At 40.3% G+C, this 25451-nt stretch overlaps 1 protein-coding gene across 3 annotated transcripts in view; it reads right to left on the reverse strand.

Moving 5' to 3' along the window:
- TRPM6 (transient receptor potential cation channel subfamily M member 6) overlaps positions 1 to 25451 on the reverse strand; it is a 150987-nt gene that overhangs the window by 49199 nt on the left and 76337 nt on the right. For all 3 annotated transcript variants that reach the window (XM_039223142.1, XM_039223141.1, XM_039223140.1), the window contains 8 exons: positions 23424 to 23576; positions 17230 to 17376; positions 14504 to 14632; positions 12655 to 12906; positions 10863 to 11037; positions 10545 to 10659; positions 6633 to 6826; positions 3335 to 3467 (listed from right to left, as the gene is read on the reverse strand). In XM_039223142.1, coding sequence (XP_039079073.1) covers positions 3335 to 3467; positions 6633 to 6826; positions 10545 to 10659; positions 10863 to 11037; positions 12655 to 12906; positions 14504 to 14632; positions 17230 to 17376; positions 23424 to 23576 — 1298 coding nt within the window. The remainder of the gene's footprint in view (positions 1 to 3334; positions 3468 to 6632; positions 6827 to 10544; positions 10660 to 10862; positions 11038 to 12654; positions 12907 to 14503; positions 14633 to 17229; positions 17377 to 23423; positions 23577 to 25451) is intronic.

Here is a 25451-nt window from a genome sequence, read left to right on the forward strand (position 1 = left end):
AAGAGGGCACTTGGGATGAACACTGGGTATTATACATAAGTGACGAATCACTAATTTCTATTTCTGAAACCAATAGTACCCTATATGTTAACTTTAAATAAAATTTAAACTTTAAAAAATAAACTAAAATGTAGTATTTCCCAAATATAACATGCTTAATATGGAAAAATACCCAATTAACTAGTACTCCACAGAACAGAGAGATGGAAATGCTGGTTTATATTACTAGGGTCAAAAATAACTAGTGTTCCAGTAAAGGAAGACATAAAACAGACTTAATACTTCTCTTTTTCTAGTCTCACAACTCACTTAATTCTGTAAGGATATGGGTGATCTCTTCTTTACGGGTAGGTGACCATGCAAATAACTTCCTTTCCCTCCCTCTTCAAAATACTGGCTCAGCTACCTTAGGAAAGTATTCTTCCTTCCCTCCCATACCTCTGTTGAAAGCTCTCCAGAGGCTACCTCAACAAGGCCAACCATGTAAAGAAGGCTGGTGAGGTAGCTCTATCAACAGGGAAAATCGATGGATGATGTTCTGAAAAATCAGGCCTCCATAGTCAAATTCTAGAACCCATGAAAGCCTCTGGAATATTTTTCAGAAGCTACATACCCCATCTACCTTCTAATCCTTCTCTACTCAAATCCCAAGGAAAAAAACTCAAGAGGAATACAATGGTATATGATGACTGACGGTGTTATGCTTATTACTACCAGTACTACAACTACTACCACAGCTACCACCACAACCACCACTATTATTTAATTATTTGTTCATAAAGGTCTACTTCTCAAGTTTTCACACTATATTCATTTGGTTCATAACACTACCATTTCCTAGTTGCCCCTATTCTCCTCTGATAGATTCTGGCTGGTCTTCTCCATGAGCTCCTATTCCTCGGTCCATTATACAGGTGTGGGTATTCCTCATGGTCCCACCCTCAGCCCCGAGCTTCCTGACTCTTCTTGCTTCCTGGGCATACTCGCTTCCTTTTTCATGGTTTTATTTTCTCACAAGGGGCAGATGACTCCCAAATCTCCTTGTCCAGTTCAATCTTTGCCCCACGACTTCCTATCCTTACCTCTAACAACCTCCAGAAATATCTGGCTAAATGTGCCATAAGAATTGACAAAACTAAAGCTCAACAAAACTGAAACTAAAACTCAACAAAGCTAAAACTCATCGCTTGCCCCCTCCCCATGTCCTTTGCACATATTTTTTTTTTTATCGTGGTGGTGCCACCTTTCACCTAATTACTCCCGCTACCCCCTCAACTCCACCCTCTCCCTTGGCTACAAGTTCAATCCCTAACTCCCTTCATGGACCTCCCTTCCTAAACATGTCTTTATTCCTCCCTTCTGTTACAGTCTGAATACTTGTGTGTCCCTGAAATTCACAGGCTGACATTCTAACCCCCCAAGGTGATGACATTAGTAGGTAGGGCCTTCGGGAGGTGATTAGGTCATGAAGGTAGAACCCTAATGAATGGAATTAATGCCTTTATAAAAGAGACCCCACAGAGCTCCCTCACCCCCTCCAGCATGTGGGGTGCAATGTGAAGTCTACCACCCAGAAGGGGACTGTAACCCAACCATGCTGGCACACTGATCTTGGACAGCCTCCAGAACTGTGAGCAGTAACTTTCTGCTGCTTACAAGCCACCCAGCCTATAGCACTTCATTATAACAGTCTGAACAGACTAAGACACCTCTTTCAATCCTATTATGGCTAGTTTGGCCATAATAAACTAATAAAGATAATTAGTTAATAAAGATATTAGTTAAGGAAAATAAAACCTTGTGGACTCACAAACCAATTTGATTTGATTTTTTTCCCTCAGTATAAAATTTGGTCTGAGATTCAATCAGCCACCTAAATACATATCTACCTAACATGGTGTCAGTTGAGGGGCAGAAATATGACTTGTACCCATAGTGAACGATTTAGAGAGATTCTTTGTGTGATTCAGTTCAGGATTCGCTCTCTATCCACTTGGACATCAGAAAAAATACATGCGTTGTTAGGTATAAGATTTTATTTTTTTTTAATGTTTATTTATTTATTTTGCGACAAGAGAGAGGATGAGCAAGGGAGGGGCAGAGACAGAGGGAGAGAATCCCAAGCAGGCTTTGCGCGGTCAGTGCAGAGCTCAGCACGGGGCTTGAACTCATGAACCATGAGATCGTGACCTGGGCCAAAATCAAAAGTCAGACGCTTAAGTGACTGAGCCACCCAGGTGCCCCAGGTATAACATTTTATAGTCAGGCCCGTGTATGTTTGAAAATGAGGGAACACTTCCGGTTACAAAAACAAGTCTGTGTTTTAAAAGCAAAATGCATATGACCATGCAGTCTTCTGTATTTTAGCACAGTGCCTCGGATCCACAATTATCAGTACAGCCAAGATGGCTTTGATCCTCCAGTTTCTGAATATGATCACTTTCTCCAATGTACCTTCTCTTTCCTCACACCTCTGAACCCTGGCCCCACTCTCTGCGGGCGCACTGCTTGCTGAAGGCTGCAGGGGCTGCGGTGAGCCCTTCCTCCGGGACTTCACTTCAGCAAATCCCCTCCTCCCTCCTCTTCCTGCAGTCTCTGGCTCATCACTTTCAGGACCACACGCACTCATTTTGTTATCTCCATGTGAAAGCAGAACAAGAGAAGGTCACCTGTCCCCATCTCCCCAGTGCGACCGGCACACAACCCCACCTTCTCCAGTCGTACCTGCTGCTCAGGGACGCACCTTGCTGCCTCAGGCGTCCGCATTTGCTGTTCCTTCCATTTGCTGTTCCTTCGGCCGGGTGTGCCCTTCCACTGGATGTCTCTGTCTGGCCCTCCCCTCTCTTAGCTCCCCCCTCTTCGGATTCTTCAGTGACCTCCCTGCCCCAGGCTACCCCAAGGAGTCCAACCCAACCCCCAACCCTGGCAGACCCTTCACCACCATCGTGTTCTATTCCCTTATGCAACTTTATTTTTCTTCATCTCTATTTAACTGTCTGACATTAAATTACATATTTGTATGTGCTTCCTTCTTCATTGTGTGTCCTCCACCCCCGCCCCCTTACTGGTCTTCCTGCACACTAGGTCACAAGTCCTGTGAAGGAAGGGGCTCTTGTGTCTTATTCATCGTGTATCTCTGGCGAATAGGAGAGCGTCTGGAACATACATAGTAGGTCCTCAATAAATCCACAATCACTTACATAAATATTAAACTCTGCCAGAGAAAACTTTAGAGAATCTAAACCTCTGGGTTTTCAAAATACACGTTTCTACTTCTTTAGACATTCTAGAGGAATCAGGTTTGGGGAGCTGGAAAAAGACCTCTGTCTTTTACCTTTCTGATGTTACTCGGATTCGTTCCTCACAGCTGTAATTCAGTCTTTCCATCTTCTCGTGGAAGTAGATTTCCACACACTGTTCTTCAAAGTCATGAAGTCTCTTCAGATCCTCCTCACTGAGGTAGAGCTCTGCGTAAATAAGAAGGGCACATTCAAAACACAATCATGATTTGCCTTTAATAGGAAGCTGATAACAAGCGCATGGGGCTTTTCTTCCGCTTGTGTTGAAAACTCAGTGAACCAGAGCTTACGTGATAAAACTTTGCCGCCCTATCAGACAGAATTCTTAATATTAATAATGGGGAAGCAGCGTGTAGAAACAAATAGAAACAGCAGATTGGATCTTTCGTATTTGTTCTCTAAACAGGCATGGGAATTTGAAGAGGACTCGTGTGGAACAGACACTCTCTGTTCAATGTGCTCATAGGTTAGAATGTCTCCACACATTTACAAAAATTCGCTATATTTATATGCATATGGGAAAAGAATCTGACTGTCTTTCCCTCGCCTGCCCCACAACTGTTTTTTTTGTCTGTCAAAATGACAATAAGTAACCTGTAGGTTAAAATCAAAGTTAGATGAAGTCCAAGTCTATTACATTAATCCAGCAAGTGTAAGAAAGTTTCATGTTGTTACACTGAATTTGTACAACATGGTTTGAACTGCGTAAGTTCACTTATACGTAGGTTTTTTTTCAGTAAATAGTAAATACTATTTTTCAGTAAATACTGTACATGTATTTTCTCTCCCATATGATTTTCTCAATAACCTTTTCTTTTCTCTAACTCACTTTATTATAAGTCTCAGTATATAGCACATATAATATCCACAGAATGTTTTAATTAACTATTTATGTTATCAGTAAGGCTTCTGATCAACAGTAGGCTATCAGGATTTAAGTCTGGGGGAAGTAAGAAGTTAGCCACTGATTTTTGACCATGCAGGGGGCTGGCCTCCCAACTCCAATGTTGTTCAAGGGTAAACGACACTAAGCTACTCTACTGGAAATGGAGACATTACTGCCAGCCAGTGGCTGAGGCTGTCCACCTTCCTTGACATAACTATAACTAACTCATGAAAAGACACATCACTACATGATATCATGAAACAATTCTGTGTCAGACCTCAATGATCACATTCCATCTACCACCTTGGCTCTCCCTCAGACCTAACAGAAAAATACATTAGCTCTTGAGCAGGTTTCTAATACTTAGGAAATATATAAATGGTGTTGCAAAAAGGGCAAAAATTAGAGCATTCTCTTCCTTCAGTGGTAACACTTAACTTAGGAGAAAAAAACATTAGAGTTCCCTCAAACTTATTAGAAATGCAAACATTCCATTATTTTCCAATAAAATAGGCAAAAATACAGATTTTATGGTGTGAAAGAATCTTTCAGAACTAAAAAAAAAAAACAAAAAACCCAGCGTCCTCACTCACAAACTCTAAATGCCTGTTTGCATTTAAAAAATCTCTTATGAATGGGAAACTTTACAGTTGTCATGAGTTAATCCTTCCGTGGATTCCTAAGAGCAAACATAAAGATCTATTCCAGGGACAGGTGCAGCTTGCACGTGTGGAGCGTTCTCGGAACGTTCCGCCAGGTGGCGCTGCAGCCCCAAATGCAAACGTTGATCTTCAAAACAGGATTGGAAGCAGTTTCACAAAAATTCAAGAATTTTCCAGAACTCAGAGTGAACACACCTCTAAGCTTTAGCAAATTTGCTTTAGTTGTATACCGGAAAAGTCCTAGAAGCCCAGACGAAGGTGAGCCCCAAATCGGGCCAAGCCCCAGCCAATTCCAGGATTTCTCAAGTGGTTCACACTCGACTATTAACTTGTCGCAGTTTGGCAGCCAGTGCCCGGTATGGCTTTCTGTTAGAAGCCTAAAATGTATGGTGTAATTATAAGCCTTAAAATTATCTTCATTTGTGCTTTGGCTTCCTTACAAAGGATGAATCACTTTGGGGGTGGGGGACAAGGGATGGAAAAGAAAAATAAATCTCCAACGTGAGTCTAGAGGAGAAAAACACTTCACTGAGCTAATTACCAGCAAGAAGAAAAGCATGTCGGCCTATCAACCTCGTAGTAACACCTGTCCCCCTAAAAGCCCATAGAATGTGTAAGTAGTGCACAGTCCATTATCTGAGACTCCTGAAACCAAGTGTATTTTCGAATTCAGGCTTTTCCTTTTCTCGTTTTAGAAAGGTAATATAGTACCTATACCAGAAATGCAGTAAAATCCCTAACTGAGGCCAGGACAGTACCCTAAAACCCAACACATTATTTCTGCAGCAGAATCAATGGCTATTCGCACTACAAGGGATAAAGATAATTAATGGCTTCACTTTGGTTCCGTCAGCCTCTTTTATCCCAATGAATCTATTACTTAAGAAGGAAAACAAAGCTTTCTATTTTCAGGGGTATTTTGGATTTAAGAACTGATATGAAGGATCGTGGATTTATGCCACCCTTTTCCTTTATATGCAGGAATTATCTAGAGATGGGCACGGCACCCAGTGTGAAATTGTTTGAAAGGAACTACCAAAAGAGCTGCAAAACCACAATAAGAAATGTTCCATTATAACAATTAGTGTGACAGCCATATCGTACAGGTTAAGATACGGAGAAGCAAAATGAACTAGGAGACTCTCAAAATAATGTACACGTAAGCATCGCCAAGTAAATAAATAAAGAAAAATATAAAAATGAAAATCCATATTTCTGCATCCTGAATTGTTCTTGAAAAATGAAACATCGACACAGAATCACCTCCATTCTCAGCAGATTAGAGAACCAGAGATCAGGACTCTGGTTAACAAGTGAAGCTGAGTCTGTCGTATCGATTTCCCTTAGTCCACAAGACCTTCTGAGACCCCTTTCTACGTCACTTCCGTCTTCCACAACAGGGAAGTGAGTCTGGGTCTCTGGGACTGCTCCCTAGGAGTTATCCTGATGCCTTTCCAGGTAAGCAGAGAAGACACAGGTTTTCCAGGTGACATAAAGCCTTTAACACACTTAGGCAGAAATTTTGCTCCTACCTATTCCTTTCTTTCAAAGTATCGGTTAATCTTGGCAAAAACATACTACAACCACATGGTGAAATCAACGTATTTACTCAGACCCAGGTCCTCTATTTACTTAGATCCAAGTCCTCAGCTGATAGTCGATCGGCAATGAACTCCCAGAGCCTTCCATCGTGTGCCCTGAATTTAACTGACAATGTTCCAGCGTGTCTTCACGTAGGATCCCCACCCTTACTGGCATCCTAGCGCCCCACCGGTGAAAACTTACTTAATCCAACATCACCCTCTTCTTGGTCATTTGGAGCTCGATGACGGCAAAGACGGCGAAGGAGGAGACCGACGTGGCTCAGCAGGATGAGAGGTGGCGGCAGCCAAGGCTTCTTGTGATAGGTCATGATGTAGCGATAGCGGTTGTATTTCCATAGTTTGTTGGAAATGGATTTCATATCTACGTAAACGTTACTGTAAGTTGTAGTTAAGAGAGGGATAAAACTTCAGTACGGCATCCTAAAACATAACAGATTCTTTCTCTGTTTTCCAACTTTTATGATTAGGTCACCTGACCTTCCCACCTTTAGCCAATAAAAATAATATCTGTTGCCTTTGTGATTCTTCTTCTAGCCAAAAAGATACATTAATCACCTTTTACAATAAAATATGCTAATCAGAATAATAAACGAAAAATACAAATGACAATCAGAGAGAAATGCAATGAATGGACACTGAAACTTCACACACTATTCTTGCTATGCTGTCTCTTTTCACGTAAGTGCTTTTCAGTCCATAATTCACCATTCACAGTAACTACCATTAATGTTTCTATCATCAACCTTATGAAGAGATTCTCCTAATGTCAATCATGAGAACTGATAGAATAATCCTAGTTAAAGCACCCAAAGGAAAAAATAGTAATGAAGAAGAGACAGGGAAGAAAAATGAGTTCACCCTAAAATAATCAGTAAGGACACCTTCTATTTAGAAACTGGATAAAATTATTTAGATTAACTTTACAATGAAAATAACCCCTTATCAGTAGGCTACCTTGGATTATCCCTTTAATTACATTAATTTTAATATCTAGATATTATGGTAAATGCTGGTATTACAGAACTGTCCATGAAGTTGTGGTAGGTGGTACACTTATTCTAAAACAACATGTCATCCCTAAGTACTTAACTTTAAGTCTATAATATCATAGATGTAGGGGAGGACACAATGGACTGTCTTAACATTCTGCTCAGGCTAATACAACGTTTAGTTTTTATAAAGATGGCAAAGTAGCACTTGAGTAGGACAGCAGAAATTAGCCGATAAAAATACCGGCAGCCCTAAACGTGAGCAAGGAAAAAGAGAAGAAACCAGGACTATCCTGGAGAAAGCAAGTTTAAAATAAGAGGAAGGAGTAAGTTTCACAGAATCCATAAAGTCGATGGTGGAAAGACAGGAAACTGGGTTTTGTTTTATTTTGACAGAGAGGGCGGGGCGCGAGGCAGGCAGAGAGGGACAGAGAGAATCCCAAGCAGGCTCTGTTCTATCAGTGCAGAGCCCAACGTGGGGCTCGATCTCATGACCATGAAATCATGACCTGAACTGAAATCAAGAGTCGGACACTTAACCTGGGCCATCCAGGTGCCCCAAAACATAGAAAACTCGGTTTTAACAGTAGTTGTCAAAGTGTGGTCTGAACCACAGCATTAGCATCACCTGAGGACACGTCAAAAATGTAAATTCATGGGCTATAGCCCAGAACTATTGAATCAGAAACTCGAGCAGAGACATAACAGCAATCTGTGTCTCAGCAAGCCCTCCAGGTAATTCTGCACAATCAAGTTTGAGAACCACGAGGAGTAAATGCTATTCACTCCAAGTGTAACTACAGCTATCCACCAGCAGGTGGCGATCTTCACAGTGTATTTCAGGGTAATTTTTTGGTTTTTTGGTTGTTTTTTTGTTTTGGGGTTTTTTTTTTTTTGGTAATTCTTGGTATAAAGAATCTAGAATGGACCCCTTCTTGGATTGTTTGGTCCTCAGGGTGTACATCTCTGAGTGAGACAACTGGTCTGTGTGAGGATTTCTCAACCTCTCTTTTGACACCTATCATTGTTGATGGCTCATACCCACTCTTATTATTATTTGAGATGTCATAAACAATAGCTATACTAACTAAACACCAGGATGTGTTAGACGTTTATAAAATGGTGGAGCTGAAAGACATGACAGCGATATAAGCTTGTAACAAACAGGAAGGTATGTCTTGCCATATATTTGCAGTCACAGTCATTTTTTTTTTTTTTTTACTATTCTGATTTGTTTTGCTTCCTTCCAATCTTTTGCTTCTCTGATTTCTTTACTTATATTCCATTATACTGGTTTCTCCTCTTTCCTCTTTCCTTCACTTGATTTATTTTATCCATTAAACAAACATGTTTATGCACCCTTTTAGGCACTTGGGAAAATTTTTTCAGCAAAAAAAGACCATACGATATCTTATCCTTGAGGCACTTATATTCTAGTAGACAAAAGAGATAAACAGAAAAAAAACATATAAAATATAAAATTTGTATGTACACAAGTGGGTACAAAGAAAGAATAAGGAGGACCAGGCAAAGAGATGGCTGAAGGAAAGGGGGATGTGCTTTCAAATGTCATCCTTAAGTTAGGCCTAATTAAAAAGGGAGCATTTGAGCACAGGCTTGAAGGGGGTGAGGGAATGGGGCTCACTGATACCTGAAGGAAGAGCATTCTAGGCAGAGGAACAGCAACTGAAAACACTCCTGTGCTGGTCAAAAATCTATGGTGGGGGGTGCGGGAGCAGTGTGGTTGGAGAGGAAAGGGCTAAGGGAAGAGTACTGAAATGTGTGATTTTAAAAGCATCAGGAAAACCAACTAACTCACTGGGGCTCTCTAGATCATGGTAGGAATTTTGAAATGGGGAACCATTGAGGGTTTGGAGCACAGTAGTGACATCATCTGACATGTGTTTTTAAAGGGTCATTGGGGGCTACTGTGTAATAAGAGAATATAGGAGCCAAAAACTGAAGCAGAGAAATAAGCAGGAGGCTCTCCGGTAGCAGTGGGTGGTAAGAGGTGGTTGGACTGAGGATCTATTTGAAGGCAGAGTCAACAGGAATTCCCGACAGTTTAGAGGTAGAGATATAAGTAGCATTAAGAATGACTCCAAGGCTTTTGATCTAAACAACTGGGGAAATGGAGATTTGAAAGAAACTTGTGGTCTTCTCCATAGGTCTAGGAAAGATGACAAATAGAATAAGTATATGCTGGAAAGGGGCGCCTGGGTGGCTTAGTCAGTTAAGTGTCCGACTTTCACTTAGGTCATGATCTCGCGGTTCATGGGTTCGAGCCCCACGTCGGGCCCTGTGCTGACTGCCAGCTCAGAGCCTGGAGCCTGTTTCAGTCTGTGACTCCCTCTCTCTCTGACCCTTTCCTGCTCACGCTGTCTCTCTCTCTCTCTCTCCTAGAAATAAATAAAACATTTAAAAAATTTTTAAAAGAAGTATATGCTGGAAAGAGAGGTGATCAAGCGTTTGGACATTTAGACTTTCTAGAATTCTATTATACATCCAACTGACAGTAGAGTGGGCAGTTGGATATGTATGACTGGAGTTCAATGAAGAGATTTAGGCTGGAAATATAAATTGGAATTTGGCAGCATTACAGGAAACTGACCAAGATCACCAACCAAAATTTAAATAAAAGATAAGCAAGGTCTGGGCCCAGGGAAGTTCCAATGTTAAAAGGTTGAGGAGAAGGAGATGATCCAGAAACGTAGACTGAGAAGAAATGGTAGAAAGAGAAAGCAAAGAGTAAGACACACTGGAGCTAAGTCAAGAAAAGCCATCAAGAACCCCTCAGCCAGCTTTTAATCCCAGCAATAGTTATTCGTCCATGATTCCAACTTCTTACTTTACAACAACACATCATCTTCTTTCATTCTGCTTTTATTACTCTCTGCATTTATTGTTTTTTTCTCCCTTTTTCTGTGCTCTGTTCCCTTCCTACCAGTCGTTTCATGCCCATGTTTTAAAACCATAGTGAAAACGGGGGAATAATGGCACACACAAAAACAAAGGCTACATACTCAAAATATGAGAATCTTCTCAAAACACCTGCCCCCATTTTGATTTAAATAAAAGAACCATATTTAACTGAAATGACCTACTTGAAAAAAGCAATCAACAGGTTCACCATGATGATGTACTGCACGAAGAGGTAGACAGCTTGGAGGAACGGAGTGAGGAAAGAACCAGGAGGGCAAGACGGGTGGCTCGCACAAACTACAAATAAAGAATTTAAAAAGAATGAGAGATATGAGGAGCCACAGTCCTATGGTCCCACACAAATAATTATCACATTAACTTAGCAGAGTACCATAAATTTTTGACATCTTTAAGATCCAGATGAATATTTTCCAGATTTTTTTTCCTCTGAGTATCTATAAAGGTTTGATTTCTGCACAGTGGCAAAAGCCCCAACACACCATCTATATCTGAAGCATAGACTTCTCCATATATCATCCAGTATGGCTCAAATACGATATCTCGAGCAAGACTCCAAGATGGCAGTTGCTTCGGTGAAAGAATGGCCTTGCGGGCCACTCCGAAGCTCAGCAGGACAATGGCCATCATGATCACAATGTAGAACATGTTTGCTGTCTGCAAAATAGCATGGCACAAACAGAACGTTACCCTCGATTTTAAATTTAGAACAAATCCAACACCAGCAGCATTCATAATTACACCTTCCAGTATTAAGACTGTCTAGTCATTGAACAAAATGCCATAGTCCATGAAGAGCTGGATTTCCTTTGGCTAAACCATTTCCTTCTCTCTGCACAGTATGTTTCATGTCAGTGGGGTCTACGGAAAAACGTATATGTGCCGAGGGTAAAGAATCTGTGCTTATTCAAAAAATAGGGAATGTTCAAATCAGTCAAATGAGTCCTTCTTCCTAGGATTATCTTCAGGAATTGATTAGAGCCTGAGAATTGATCAGGTCATGTTCATTTCACTTACTAAATGTCCATCAATTCAACCCGTTTGTTCACCGTAGCAGACACAATTATTTCATGAGTATTTCATGAGCTCCTCTGCACTTCTTAGCCTCCTTTCCACAAATCTGGTACCATATGGCCTATTCTAAGTGATAGCCTGTGGAGTGATGGTGAGTTGTTTTGATTCCTGCCCAGAACAGTTAAAAGCTGTTAAACTTTCTCCATCCTGCTCATTCCCCACCATAGGAGACCTCGGAAGGCATATTATGTTGACTTGGCTCCATCACAAGATGAAAGGATTCTGGATCCTGAGTTATAGGGTAGAGCTCAGCCCCCATGAACACTCATTAAACTTTGCATTAGGGAGAAATAGCTTGTGCTAGGTCACCAAGATATATTAGTTACCTCAGCACAATCTCTCTGATGAGTATCAATGTCACCAAGACCAGAGAAAACATTTCTGGTCTAAAAGTGTAAAGAAAAATAAAATAAAATAAAAGTGTAAGGAAAGAAAAATCCATCTTTGGAGTCCTAGAGATTCTTCCTTTTTTTTTTTTTTTCCTCCTTTGTTTAAACACTACCCTTCTCTCTCCAGAACTTGCCCCTTCCCTGCCAGTGAGTATTCCAGAAGGAAAAGCCAAAGATGACTGGGAGGGTACTTCCTAGAGGGTGGGTCTCAGGTCCCTAAGCCTGTTGGAGAAGGCTAACCCAACTGCACAGCAGGAGCAGACAATAAAGCTGGGTGGCCCAGACTTAAATCCTGCATCTCCTACTTAGGCCCTTGGGAAATTTACTTAACCTCCGTTTCTGTGAATGAAAAATGTGGACAGCAATATAATGGTGTCTATCTCGTAACATCATTTTGAAGATTAAATGAGTTAATAGATACAAGTATTTAGAACAGTGTATAGCCCGTAATATGTATTACTTAAGAGTTGGCTGGGGGTGAAGAGATCAAGATACATTGATAGTTTAGCAGAAAATATTACTCACACAAATCTGACCTTTGAGAATCACTGGGCTTAGAAACAAATTTGATTCCATCATATCTTCTACCCTAACCAAGAGGCTACTAAGTGTAGTCTCCTAATCAACCACCCAATATATTCTCCAAGGACATTTGTTAAATATGAGTTTGTGGTTAAAAAGAAAGCAGAGATTGCATGAGCTTGGTGTCTATGCTTCTGTAAACAATTCTAAAGGTCAAACTACTGAAGGTGAACCATGAAAGTAGGTAAAGTCATTAAAAAGGACGCCAGGATATACAGATTGTGCTCACCATTTTTGCGATCATGGTCACATATGGCCCTACGTGCTGATTCACAGCAAAGAAGTCCAGGAGCCGTGAGAACCAGAATATGATGTCTATGCAGTAGATCAGTCTTCCCGCTGTGTGCAAAGGAGGGTCGCCCCACCGAAGGCCAAAACCAACTGAAAACAGGCCAATAGCCACAGTTTCTATTAGGTTCCAGTACTCACTAATCCATACCTTCAGCTTTTGAGTAAACTTCCCAGGTTCTGAAATACAGACCTAAAATAAGGAAGAAAGAGGGAAATTTAAAGAATAGGGTGTGACCCAAGGGGTCCATAATGCTGTTCTTTGGCACATCAGCTGCTTGCTTAGAGAGTAATTTGAACCCCACCAAACCTTACATCACACGGATACTTTAGAGACTTCAGTTCTCCTTGGGCAATGAATTATTAAAACAATTCTATAAATGTGTTTTAATGTCACTGCTAGGGTTAGCCAGCTATTTGAAAAAACAAACCAGAAGTTGAAAAAACAAACAAATAAAAACATGTCCTAACTTTCATTAATCCTAAGCTAACACAAGGGACCACCAAGACATTTAAAAGCTCAATATTACAGTGGATCGATATAGCTACCTCTCTATTTTCATGAGGATAGCCAGTGCAGAGGAGATGGTTTGAAACCAAGGGATCCTTGCTACCACTACTTAGCGAGTCGATGACAAATCACTAAGAATGCCACATTAGAAGTCACTAGTGGGGGGCCTGGGTGGCTCAGTCGGTTAAATGTCCGACTTTGGCTCAGGTCATGATCTCGCGGTTTGTGGGTTCATGCCCCACATCGGGCTCTGTGCTGACAGCCAGCTCTGAGCCTGGAGACTGACTTCAGATTTTGTGTCTCCCTCTCTGACTGTCCTCTGCTTGAGCTCTCTCTCTCTGTCTCTCAAAAATAAAAACAATTAAAAACAATTAAAAAAAAAAAAAGAAGTCAGTAGGATAAGAAATTACCCCTGCAACAGAGTATCAGCCAAATTCAAATGTAAACTCATAAACTTATTTTTTCCAAAGCATAAAAAAATGGTGGCCTTCAGATAACATTTTTCTCCTGAATTGTTTTCTAAAATCTTCACAATACTAACTAGCAGGCGATACAGGCACAATTACTAAGAATACATTCACTTAGTATGCAGTGGTCATCATATTAGCTCCAGGACAAAATAAATGTATGTAAGCGGATACACATAGAGACACATATACATTGATCTGTAAAACAAAGTCGTAACTGTATATGATTACAGTTATAACTGCATAGGTGTTAACTATGGTGTTTTTAAGTGACTCATTTGCAAAAGCCAAAATGCAAGTTTTGTTTTGTCTTTTGGACTACTTGCCTCAGGGATTTCAGTTTCAATTTTCAAAGGTGTTTAGGAAAATAATTCAAAAGCTATCAATGAATTCTTTTCTTATTGTACAACTTCGGCCACTGATTTGCCTACTTTAAAATGCAGCTGATGATGTACAAGTAATGGTAGGCTATAAAAATCAATCTCATCAAAAAAAAACAAAACAAAACCTGGGAAATCAAATAGTTGGAAGCTCTAACAACAATTAGATAGCATCACTGTAAGACTGATAAACACACTGGGACATCTTGAAAAGTAACTGCTTTCAAAGAGCAGCGACCAGCAGAAAGTCTTTGGCAAGAATTAAAGGTTGAGATCAGAGATTTCCCCCTAAATACCCCTTCTATCGCAGGTAAATCGGGATCGGCATTGCCTGTCTCACTCCCACCCTTGACCCATCTGTCCGTTTTCAGCACGAGCCCAAAACACCTCTTCCGAGAGGTAGAGAAGACAAAGGTAGAAGGCACGACTCACCTCCCTGACTTTCTCAATGGCATTGGTGAAGATATAAATGATAACAAGCCACTCTTGCATGCTGGGCTGGGGCTGCATCTCCACCAACACAGTGTAAGTGAACAGCATGAGGAATGCCAAATATGCCATCTATGAGGGGGACACACATTCCCTGGACATGAGTGAGCGTCATAATGGAGAACGCCAAGTAGACACAAACTGAGCCAAGCAAAAACACACAGGAACTTCAACGTAATAACATGGAAATATAGCTTCCAATTACTCATAACCTGATTTCAAGGAAAGTACGAGAATGTACAGTTTTCTATGCCAGGATTTACTGAAGGGAATGAAGATCACTGTTCCCAAATGCATATAGGGGGCACTGTGTCATCTTGTGGGCTCCTGACCAGAACTTTCGGAACCCTGCACGTGCCATCGTGGTCACTGTCAGGCTAACAAGAAACCCAGAATCATACATTTCCCCCTCCCTGTAGGCAGAGAAAACACAGGTCCCAAGTACACCAATGAGCAGTATCAGTAGGTGTCTATTTGCAAATGTAATAAATTGTGACATTTGCTTCTGCTGGGAGTTTTATGTTGATAAAAACATCCTGGTTAGTGGAAAACTATTGTCCAACTGTGAGTCCCTGTAATGAAAGACTGTTCACATTTTTATCTTCAGCATTTAAACTAAGCCATAGTAGACATTCAAGAAATGCATGTTTCATTAGTAACTGTATATATTAAAACTATTTCCCATATCTTCAAAAAATTAAGACACAGTAAGCACACATATATATACACACAGGGATTAATAGCTCTGCAATCTTATCCAACACTCATTTTCTTAAGATACACTCCCAGAAGTAGAATCGCTGGGCATACACATTTAAAACCGTGACACGGGCTAGTAAATTACCCATCAGAAAGGCTTTACCAATTTCCACAATCACCAACAATGCATGAGACCCTGTAGTTCTTTTAATAGCTCCAGTGACAATACATGGTGCTAGCTAATAGACAGATGTACTCAATAGAGAGGGATGTGTGTGTATGTGTGGGTGTGAGTGTGTGTGTTTTCATTCCTATTTTCAGATCTTTATGAGCCCTACCTAAGATTGGTCCATCACCTTCCCGGAAGAGTTCTATGTAGAGAATGGCCAAAACCACTTCTAACTACATATTAGTGACTATAATATACAGTGGCTGATATTTGGGGTAGGCACTGTGGGTATTGCTGCCAGTGAGATAAAGAGCTTGGTAGAAAAGCACTTAAGAAAGTTAAGGCAAATTCTATTAATTCTATATTTCTCTAGGTTTATTCCTCAAAGTCTAAGCATGTTTGATGACCACTGAGACACATGATTTAAATACACTTGTTCTATCAAGTAATCGATTTTTTTTTTCATTTTTGTCATTAGCTTCATGATGGCCAAACACTAAACCACCATAGATGTTGGTAACATTGCCCCCTGATACTTTCTTTCTTTGCAACTCTTAAAAGATCCAAACATGTTTACATTTTTGCTTCTGCATCATCACATTGTAACAAGACCCCTGCTTAGGTAAAGCACGCACATCATAACCGAACCATGTGGCAGTCAGGTCAACGTCTGTGTTCACAGCTAACACCGTCCAACACAGGGGGCGGACCTGGAAGGCTAATTTGTTCCATCTGTTTGTTAACTATGTGCCCCTGCTGTTCTACTCACTTAGCTTCACTCCTGTCTCTGAGTTCATCGGCTGGAGATTTCCAAGAACAGAAATACCTGAATACTTGTTTCTCAGTGTCGTGACTATGGCTAAAAGTCTCACAGAGCTACTATCTGAAACTCTGGAATACTTTGTTACACATTCACAAAAATGGTGAAACTTCATCATTTGAAGGAAGATTTGATTTTTGAAAACAGAGCTATGTACATATTTAATAAGTGTATGAAATGTGTGTTTGGATGGGCAAGTAAATGTTTTTAAATATAACACATTTAGATAAGTATCCTTTTATAATTGCATTTCAAATGTTTTAGGAATACACGATCTTGGCCAGGAGCAATTTTAAGCATAGGTAAGATTTAGAAAAACAAGTGTTACTAAACAAATGTGAAAAGCACTGATTACATTTAAAGTGCAGTTCATGATTTCTCTGTATCACTATCAATACTAGATGTATTATTTGTTTATCAAATCAACTTCTGCAATGTCATTGTCCTCCAAAAGGCGGAGGGGGGGTGTCAGAAGAGGAAAATGAAATGAAATGAAATAAAGTTTTATTATCCTCTATCTACTTATAATCATATGCGACTGAAGACAAAAAGCAAACACTTTGCCTTTTTTTGTTCGTATTACACATTACTCCTACAAATAAAAAATTCACTCAACTCCTTGATTTCTTTGCCCAAGATGAGAAAAGAATCCACTGCCATCACTTATTCTACAACCACTGCTGTTAAATGGCTGTCCCTCCAAGTTTCATAGGCTCGGTCTCAGCACAGCTAATGGGAAATGCTCAGGAAAGAAGCAAATACTTATTCTTTTATTCCCATAGTAGGAGAGATTTGCTCTAACCTTTCCTCAGCTCCCTTCAATCTCCTCTCCTACCTCCTCTGTGATTCCCCTCATTTTTTTTTCTTATTGCATTTCTACATTTTATCACAAGTTGGCAAACCAGGCATATCATTATCAAAATCATCATTAACTATCGACCATCATGAAGCCTATCTTTTAATTGCTGCAAGGAGACCAACCGTATAAAACCAAAACTTGACAATTGGAGCATTGTAGAACTCATAGATTTTCCTGGTCCACGGGAGGCTTTGGGGACCACTCTTTAAGTCAAAATGCTGGTTTTCATCTAGTTTCTCATCAGGGCCTCTCTCCAAATCACGGTTTTTCTGTAAAATAAATAATCATTTATTATCAGAGCCGTAACTAAAATACTGATTTTTGCAAACATCCAGAATAGATCATAAATGTATATGAGCATAATATATTAGAAATTAATCGGGCACCCACCTGCCAAATTATAATCTTAGTCTTGAGAGGAAAGAAAACTATGTGTATTGCATAAATCTCTGACTTTTGGGGAAGGAACATAAGAGATCTCTGAAATGCAAGAGATCTCAATAAGTCTCCAATAAAGAAACCTAGTCAGACAAAAGTAGTTTAGTTCTAAGGGTTTAAAAGGGGTCTCTGCTCCTACTCTGCTTAATCTCCTTGATCAGCATTTTGAAACCTAAAGATATCTATCGTAACATTCACACGAAATCATTAACAGATAATACAACTATTTCCATAACAAAGGAAGACAAAATGGACACCCATCCATGACGTATTTTCCACGTCTGGGCACAGCATTAGTTTTAGAATTCTGGCTTTGGTAGCAGAGGTGTGGCCCTCAGGGATGGCAGAGGTGCTGTGCCTCAAGTCCATGGACTCTCTGAGGTTCCCAGGGTTCCTTGAACCCTCCTGCAACTCTACACCAGTATTTGTGTGGCACGTGCAAATATTTTTCTAGGGAAATCACCAAATCTTTCATCAGTTTCTTACAATGTTTGTGTCAGTCCGAAGGGGTTAACCCTCGTAGGTGATAAGCAATGAGTATCTGTGTGGCAGACAAGCGGATGTGTGACTATGACTACAAAGGTGTGCACACATGTGGAAAAAGCCTTTTTTTTTTTGTAATGTTTTATTTATTTCTGAGAGAAAGAGAGAGAGACAGCGGGAGTATGGGAGGGTCAGAGAGAGAGGGAGATACAGAATCTGAAACAGGTCCAGGCTCTGAGCTAGCTGTCAGCACAGAGCCCGACGCGGGGCTTGACGTGGGGCTCGACCCCATGAACTGGGAGATCGTGACCTGAGCTGAAAGTCAGCTGCTTAACTGACTGAGCCAGCCAGGTGCCCTGGAAAAAGCCTTTTAAAAAGGGGGTGAGAGGAGTGCCTGGGTGACTCAGTTGGTTAAGCGTCTGACTTCAGCTCAGGTCATGATCTCATGGTTTGTGGGTTCGAGCCCCGCATCGGGCTCTGTGCTGACAGCTCAGAGCCTGGAACCTGCTTTGGATTCTGTGTCTCCCTCTCTCTCTGACCCTTCCCTGCTCATGCTGCCTCTCTCTCAGAAATAAAATCTTAAAAAAAATTTTTTTAAAGCAGGAGGGGGGGAACTAAAAAGACAGTATTACTTGTAGCCTGGTTGTTTCGGGGAAGAAGGAACTTAGGAATGGTAAAAGAGAAGCAAAAGAGAGGTCACCCTACTTTATAAAACTCTGTGTGGTCCTAATTTTTAAACAGGAAATGTATTACTTTTGTGACCTTAAAAAATATTAAAAAAGAAAGCAATGTTCTCTGATACTTTTTTGACGAGTACATTTCATCCCACCCATGAAAGATCTCTCTCTAGTTGTCACACCTACAAGACTGGTAAGATTTTACAAGTCAAGGAATAAATCATGTGCTTCTTGAATTGTCCACAAAACTGAGAAAATGTGATTTTTGAGACTTCGGGCTTCTAGATGAGTTATCTCAGTGTCTGACTGACTGCTGTCATTCACATCACTTCAGGCAGTCAAATCAGGGTTGTGACTTAAAAGTATAGGAACTGTTCTGGTTCCTAACAGGTCTGAACAGCTGGAGTTAAAATAGCTTAGAACCAATAAGAAAAATCATTATTTACTGTGATTTTTAGGACATCAGTACCACTTTAAGAAGACCCCACAGAGTGGGGCGCCTGGGTGGCTCAGTCGGTTAAACGTCCGACTTCGGCTCAGGTCATGATTTCACATTTGTGGGTTCAAGCCCCGCATCGGGCTCTGTGCTGACTGCCAGCTCAGAGCCTGGAGCTGCTTCTGATTCTGTGTCTTCTTCTCTCTCTGACCCTCCGCTGCTCATGCTTCCTCTATCTCTCAGAAATAAATAAAACATTAGAAAATTAAAAAAAAAAAAGAAGAAGACCCCACAGAGCAATTTAAGTAATGACTTTGTTATTAAATAATCTCTATTATTATTTTTTTCTAGGAGTTTCTCATTAGGTCTTACTTAGTCTTGACAATTTGGCATGGATTATAAAGTCCTAATTGAGCTTCTCTCTGAGTTGAATTCAAAGACACCAAAATGATGAAGACAATGTGAGAAGAAATTCAGATTCAGGACTTTCCCTCCTGCACCCTTACAAGAAGGTAAGCATAAAAATGTTTCACTTAGCTAACTGTTTTTTTCCTACTCAAATGTCAATATCATCAATCAAACACACTCTCTCTCTCCCTTCCTCTCCCCTGTCCTCTCTCCCTCCTCTTTCTCTCTCTCTCTCTCTCACAGGAATCTGATATCAGCATGCACATGGGATAAAATTATAACTACAACAATCAACTCTACTACAATTCAGAACTATTTTCCGTTGAATTTCTATCATCTTCCCCACTTAATTATGCTCTGATCAAAGAGATTATTCAACTTTTGAAAATATTTTTGCATTGTAGTTTACCAACATGTCTAAGACTAAGCTCATCTTTCTCCTTCCAAACCTGCTCCTTTACCAGACATTCCCATATCCCTTCAAGCTGCCCTTATTTTAACCATCAACCTCTTGGTCGTACTTGTTAGCTCCCTTTCTTTCATGCCCCATGCTCAAACCCTATTTAACTGTTCACTTAAGTTCTCTCTTTTCCTCTCCATGCCCATTGCTACTAACTCTAGCCAAAGCCCTTACTCCTTCTCGTCTGGATGGTTACACCAGGCTATGTTCTCCCTGTTTTCAGCCTATCTTTTTGCTACGTCATTCTATACACTGAAGACAGAATAATTTTCCTACTGGTCAGATCATCTTGCTACTTTGACCATGTACATCCGCTGGGTCTCCATTACCTACAGAAAAAACACCCTATGTAGGATATACAAGAGTTCCCATGATCTAGCCTCAATCTACTTTCCCAGCCATACCCACAAATATTTCCTCCTTGTCCCATATCCACTGTAAGCTGGACTCCAGCCAAGCCACAGAACCTATGATGTTTGACATATGCCTTGCATTTCCTGCCTCTGGGCCCCTACTTACTATCTGTCCTTCCACAGATATGCTATTCCACACATCTTTAAGTCCCATCTTAACCACCACCTCATTATGAAGCTGCCACCAATTTCTAATCCTCACTGACACCAGAGAAGAAATCTTCTTCCTCTAGTTAAGCCATTCTGCCATCTTGCTATAATTTGTTCCTAAGAAAGCTCATGTCATCAAAAGTCATGATTTCAAAGGGCTAGCAGCTAGATAGACTTAAACTTCTCATGGCGATGTTATTTTGTCTGCCAAGACTTCAGTAAGGACTTTCTCTCTCTCTCTTTTTTTTTTTTTTTTTTTTTTAGAGAGAGACAGCGTGAGCAGGGGAGGGTCAGAGAGAGAGGGAGATACAGACTCTGAAAGAGGCTCCAGGCTCCGAGCTGGAAGTCAGCACAGAGCCCGACGCGGGGCTCGAACCCATGAACCACGAGATCATGACCTAAGCGAAAGTCGGATGCTTAACCGACTAAGCCACCCAGGCACCCCCAGTAAGGACTTTTATACAATCTCATGGAGTACGTGCAGTGGTTGAGTCTATACAGCTTCAGGACAACGGCCTTCCTTTTTCCTATCGCCAGTGCTACCTTCGGTATATTCATTATTACCCACTATTACCACAAGCACAAACTACAGAGACCTGCTAAAAGGGCATCTGCCTGTCCTCACTTTTCTCTCAAAATGTAAAATACAAATTGTGTTCCTCAACTAATCAAGGACATTATATTTAATGAGCATTGTGAAATCTCACATGTCTCATCAAATGCTGACTCTCTGCTTAGCAAAATTCCAAACACAAAGCAGGTCCTCAAAAACTCTCTCTCGAGTTAAATTCATAGACAAGAGAGCATTGTTACTATGATTATAATCCATTCAGAACAGAACAAACTTGCAACATTTTTAAGTAAGTGTTTTAAATTGAATAAGGCTGAGCTATGGTGGGTATTCTGCCTGATGATAAGGCCCACGGTGGCAGAGACCACATCTGCCAGAGTTAATGCACTGTCCCCAGAACATTGTATCCTGTCTGGCACACGGAAGGTGGCCATTAAATATTAATTTAAGTAATACATTGATATGGCCATCTCCAAAGCACGTAGGTGGACGAGTGTTATAAACATGACCACTATATTACAGCCAAAGGTTAATTTTGCAGGGAACTGTGAGAATCTACCATATTTTTTTAATGTTAAAGAGCACAGTTAATTGCCATTTAAGGAAAGACTTCCTACTCTGAATGTTTCCCGTTAAGAATGACTGCTTAGTGGAATGCTCCAGCTATCTACAATGCCTTAAGTGTTTGTGGGAGCTTAGCTTCCCATGACACCTGTAAGAGCCAAAAGTGAAGTTACATCCGCTTGCAAACTACTATTTGCTACCAATGGCCAACATAGTCACATACTTGTTTACAGATAGGCAGGTAGGTAAATGGGTGGATGGAAAGAGAGAGAGAGAGATAAGCAGCTTTCTCCATTGTTCACTTCAATAAACTAGCTCAGTGTGAGCATATAAATAAGCAAATTCAAACAAAATTTCTCACATATGAAGACCTCGTTCTATTTCTAAAGGTGTTAAGTCAACACTACATTTCTTATCTTCCCTTCACAAATGCTTGAAATGGTCTGAGCTTACTAACCATATCATCTAGCTGGTACAGTCACAATTGCAACAACTCGATTAGCCCAGCTTGGCAAGATAACTGCTCACACATTCTGCAGAGGTTAGAATGCACCTGTCATCTTGTATTCTGAGACCCCTAGACAGAACATCAGGCTTAGGAAAGTGAGGGTGGAAGGAAGGAAGAGACGGTAGAGGAGAGGAATACATGTATACCCAGACAGGCATGATAGTCAAAACATTTAACGACTGAGCCGGTGGAGGCATTAACCAGTCAGAGCAGATGCTCACCCAATCACAACAGGTGCCAGCCACACAAACTAATTATAATTAATTATTTTATACTGAATACTTATTGAATACATTTGAGATATTATAAGAACTACTTCACAAGTGCAAAAGCATATCCAAAAAGATGCTAGCTGCTTCATTAAAATATTAAGTACCAGAGAAGATGTTCACTGCACCTACAGTAATAAGTTTATACGTAACGATCCAAGTTGAGACATAAAAAGCAAAAACCACATGCGCAGGCAGTATACTGGGGACTTTCCAATGAAGACAGGTTGCTCAAGTTACTCAGGAAAGCATATACATCCGGGAGCTCAAGTAAAATTAGTCGGTCACGGGAGATAACAAATGAAAAAAAAAAGTGTGCGATGAAACAGTAAAGATAATGAAAATTCTAAATCTGCATCTTTACAAATAAACATTTTTAAGGATATAAGGCACTCCTCATTATAACTTTAGAGAAACAGTAACTCTATTCTACCTGTCACAAGGGAAAATGGAAAGTGAAACAGCTACCAAGACAGAAGAAAGACTTTATTTCCCAAAGAAATGGGGTATTTTGCTTAATCATATATGGGGGTTAATGAGATCTATTATACATGCTATACCTGATCACAGATAATATGACTAAGATTGTTAAATAAGTTGTTTAATAAGCAAACTTTGTGGGGCACCTGGGTGGCTCAGTCAGTTGAGCATCAGACTTCGGCTCAGGTCATGATCTCACGGTTTGTGAGGTTGAACCCCGCGTCGGGCTCTGTGCTGACAGCTCAGAGCCTGGAATCTGCTTCTGATTCTGTGTCTCTCCCTCTTTCGGCCCCTCCCCTGCTCAGGCTCTGTCTCACTCAGCCTCTCAATAAAAATAAACATTAAAAACATTAAAAAATTAAAAATTAACAAACTTTGTGAATGTGTACGTTTGTGTATGTGTATGCAAATATGTACGAACGCACATGAAAACTTAGTGCGTGATGGTATCGTACTAACCGGGGAGGCACCATCTCTGGCACTGCTGGAGCTCTGGTCACCATAATACCACGCAAACTGGAAGTCCTGGCCCTGGGGAACATGCGACATCTCTGCTTTGCTTTTAAATTCCAATGACAAAATGGTGGGTGGAAAAAGAATACTTATGATGATCTTTAAAAGAAAATAAAGCAAAATAAACAGTAAGAGTCACAAGTACAGCCAAATAACAACATGAAGATTTTAACGTATGTGAAGTGTCAGACCTATCCCCGACTCAGTGGATAACCTTATCTACGTGTACTTTTTGACTCAATTCCAATTCTAGAAGTGTCTCTCTCAGAAATACTCATAAATGCAAATGTATGTGTATAGGCATGATCGTTGCAGGGTTATGTGTAACAGCAGAAAACCTATACCAGCCTGGGGTGCCTGGGTGGCTCAGTCAGTTGAACGTCGGACTCTTGATTTTTGGCTCAGGTCATGATCTCACGAACCATGGGATCAAGAACCGTGTCGAGCTCTGCATTCAGAGCACAGACTTTTCTTGGGGTTCTCTCTCTCCCTACCTCTGTCTGTCCCCTCCCTCCTCTCAAAAGTAAATAAATAAACATTAAAAAAAGTCTATGTCAACCTAAATATCTAACTCGAAAGGGATAGCTGGTGTAGGACAACCTAAGAGTAGAATATTATACAACCATTAAAAAGATAAAGGCAACTTTCAATATAAAGGAAAGACATAGAAGTTATATTATTATGTGAAGAAAAGCAAATTATGTAATAATATATGTGGTGTGCTTCCATTACTGTGCAGAAAGAAAATTAAAAATTGAAAAAGGGGGCGCCTGGGTGGCTCAGTCGGTTGAGCGTTTGACTTCGGCTCAGGTCGTGATCTTACAGTTCGTGTGTTTGAGCCCCGCATCAGGCTCTGTGCTGACAGCCAGCTCAGAGCCTGGAGCCCGTTTCGGATTCTGTGTCTCCCTCTCTCTGACGCTTCCCTGTTCATGCTGTGTGTGTCTTTCTCTGAGAAATAAATAAAACATTTAAAAATAAAATCGAAAAAGATATATGCATACATATATATGCATTTAAAGGTTTAAAAATATGTATACTACACTATAATTATTTATCCCTAGGAGCAGGCAGTAAGAAGTATTATTTTTCAATGGTCATGAGTATAATGCTTTCATAATCCTTTAATGCCATCAAGTAGTTATTATCCCATAAAACACATTAAAATCTATTCATATTACAAAATCAAGAATATAAAAGCATACCAAGTGTCACCTTATGGTGGATTCACCTCACATCCTACACAAATATTTTCTCTGCCAGTAATACCCAGAGAAGGTATACATACAGACATCCATAATTTTTTCATTATTATTGCTATCATTCATGTATTTATCAACTATTCAAAAGATTTTTTATGTTCAATTTATATGGCTTTTCAGAATAAATGGTATAGGAGATTTATTAAATGTAAAAATCAACTTGTTGAGCACTACTTCTTTTCTTTCAAGCTGAAATCAGGCCTTAGTGTTCTGGGATTCACTGAACAAAAATGTGATTAACCCTGACTACACACCAGTCATGAGTAAATAAATTGAAGTCATATCCTGGCCAACTTCCATTGCTGAAATGACTTTCTGTTGTGTTTTAAAGCCTGATCTCCTATGAGAAGTTTCTCAGGACTTTTCCCAGTTCTGACAGGGTTGTTTGGGTGAATAGTATAGGCTTTCTCTTCAGATGTGGAACCCAAAATACACACAATCTTCTAGGTCTGGAAACATCATAGTTACCAGGCACAATGATGACATTACACTAATTAATTCCTAACCCACTTCCTGAAAACACTCTACTTTCTACTGCCCTTGCCCCTTGCAGGACAACTGGCTCATGAAACATCAATATCCCATTCCCAAGGAATCAGTTGGAGTCTATCAGCCTAAAAGTATTTAAAAGAGTTTTCCCTCCACGAGACCCTATAAGGTCTTCCTCCAGTCTCCATCCACTTGGAATTAGTCTAATCAGGACACCTTACAATTA

This window comes from Hyaena hyaena, unplaced genomic scaffold, assembly GCF_003009895.1.
Source record: "Hyaena hyaena isolate Hyena2069 unplaced genomic scaffold, ASM300989v1 scaffold_1284, whole genome shotgun sequence".
NCBI lineage: Eukaryota > Metazoa > Chordata > Mammalia > Carnivora > Hyaenidae > Hyaena > Hyaena hyaena.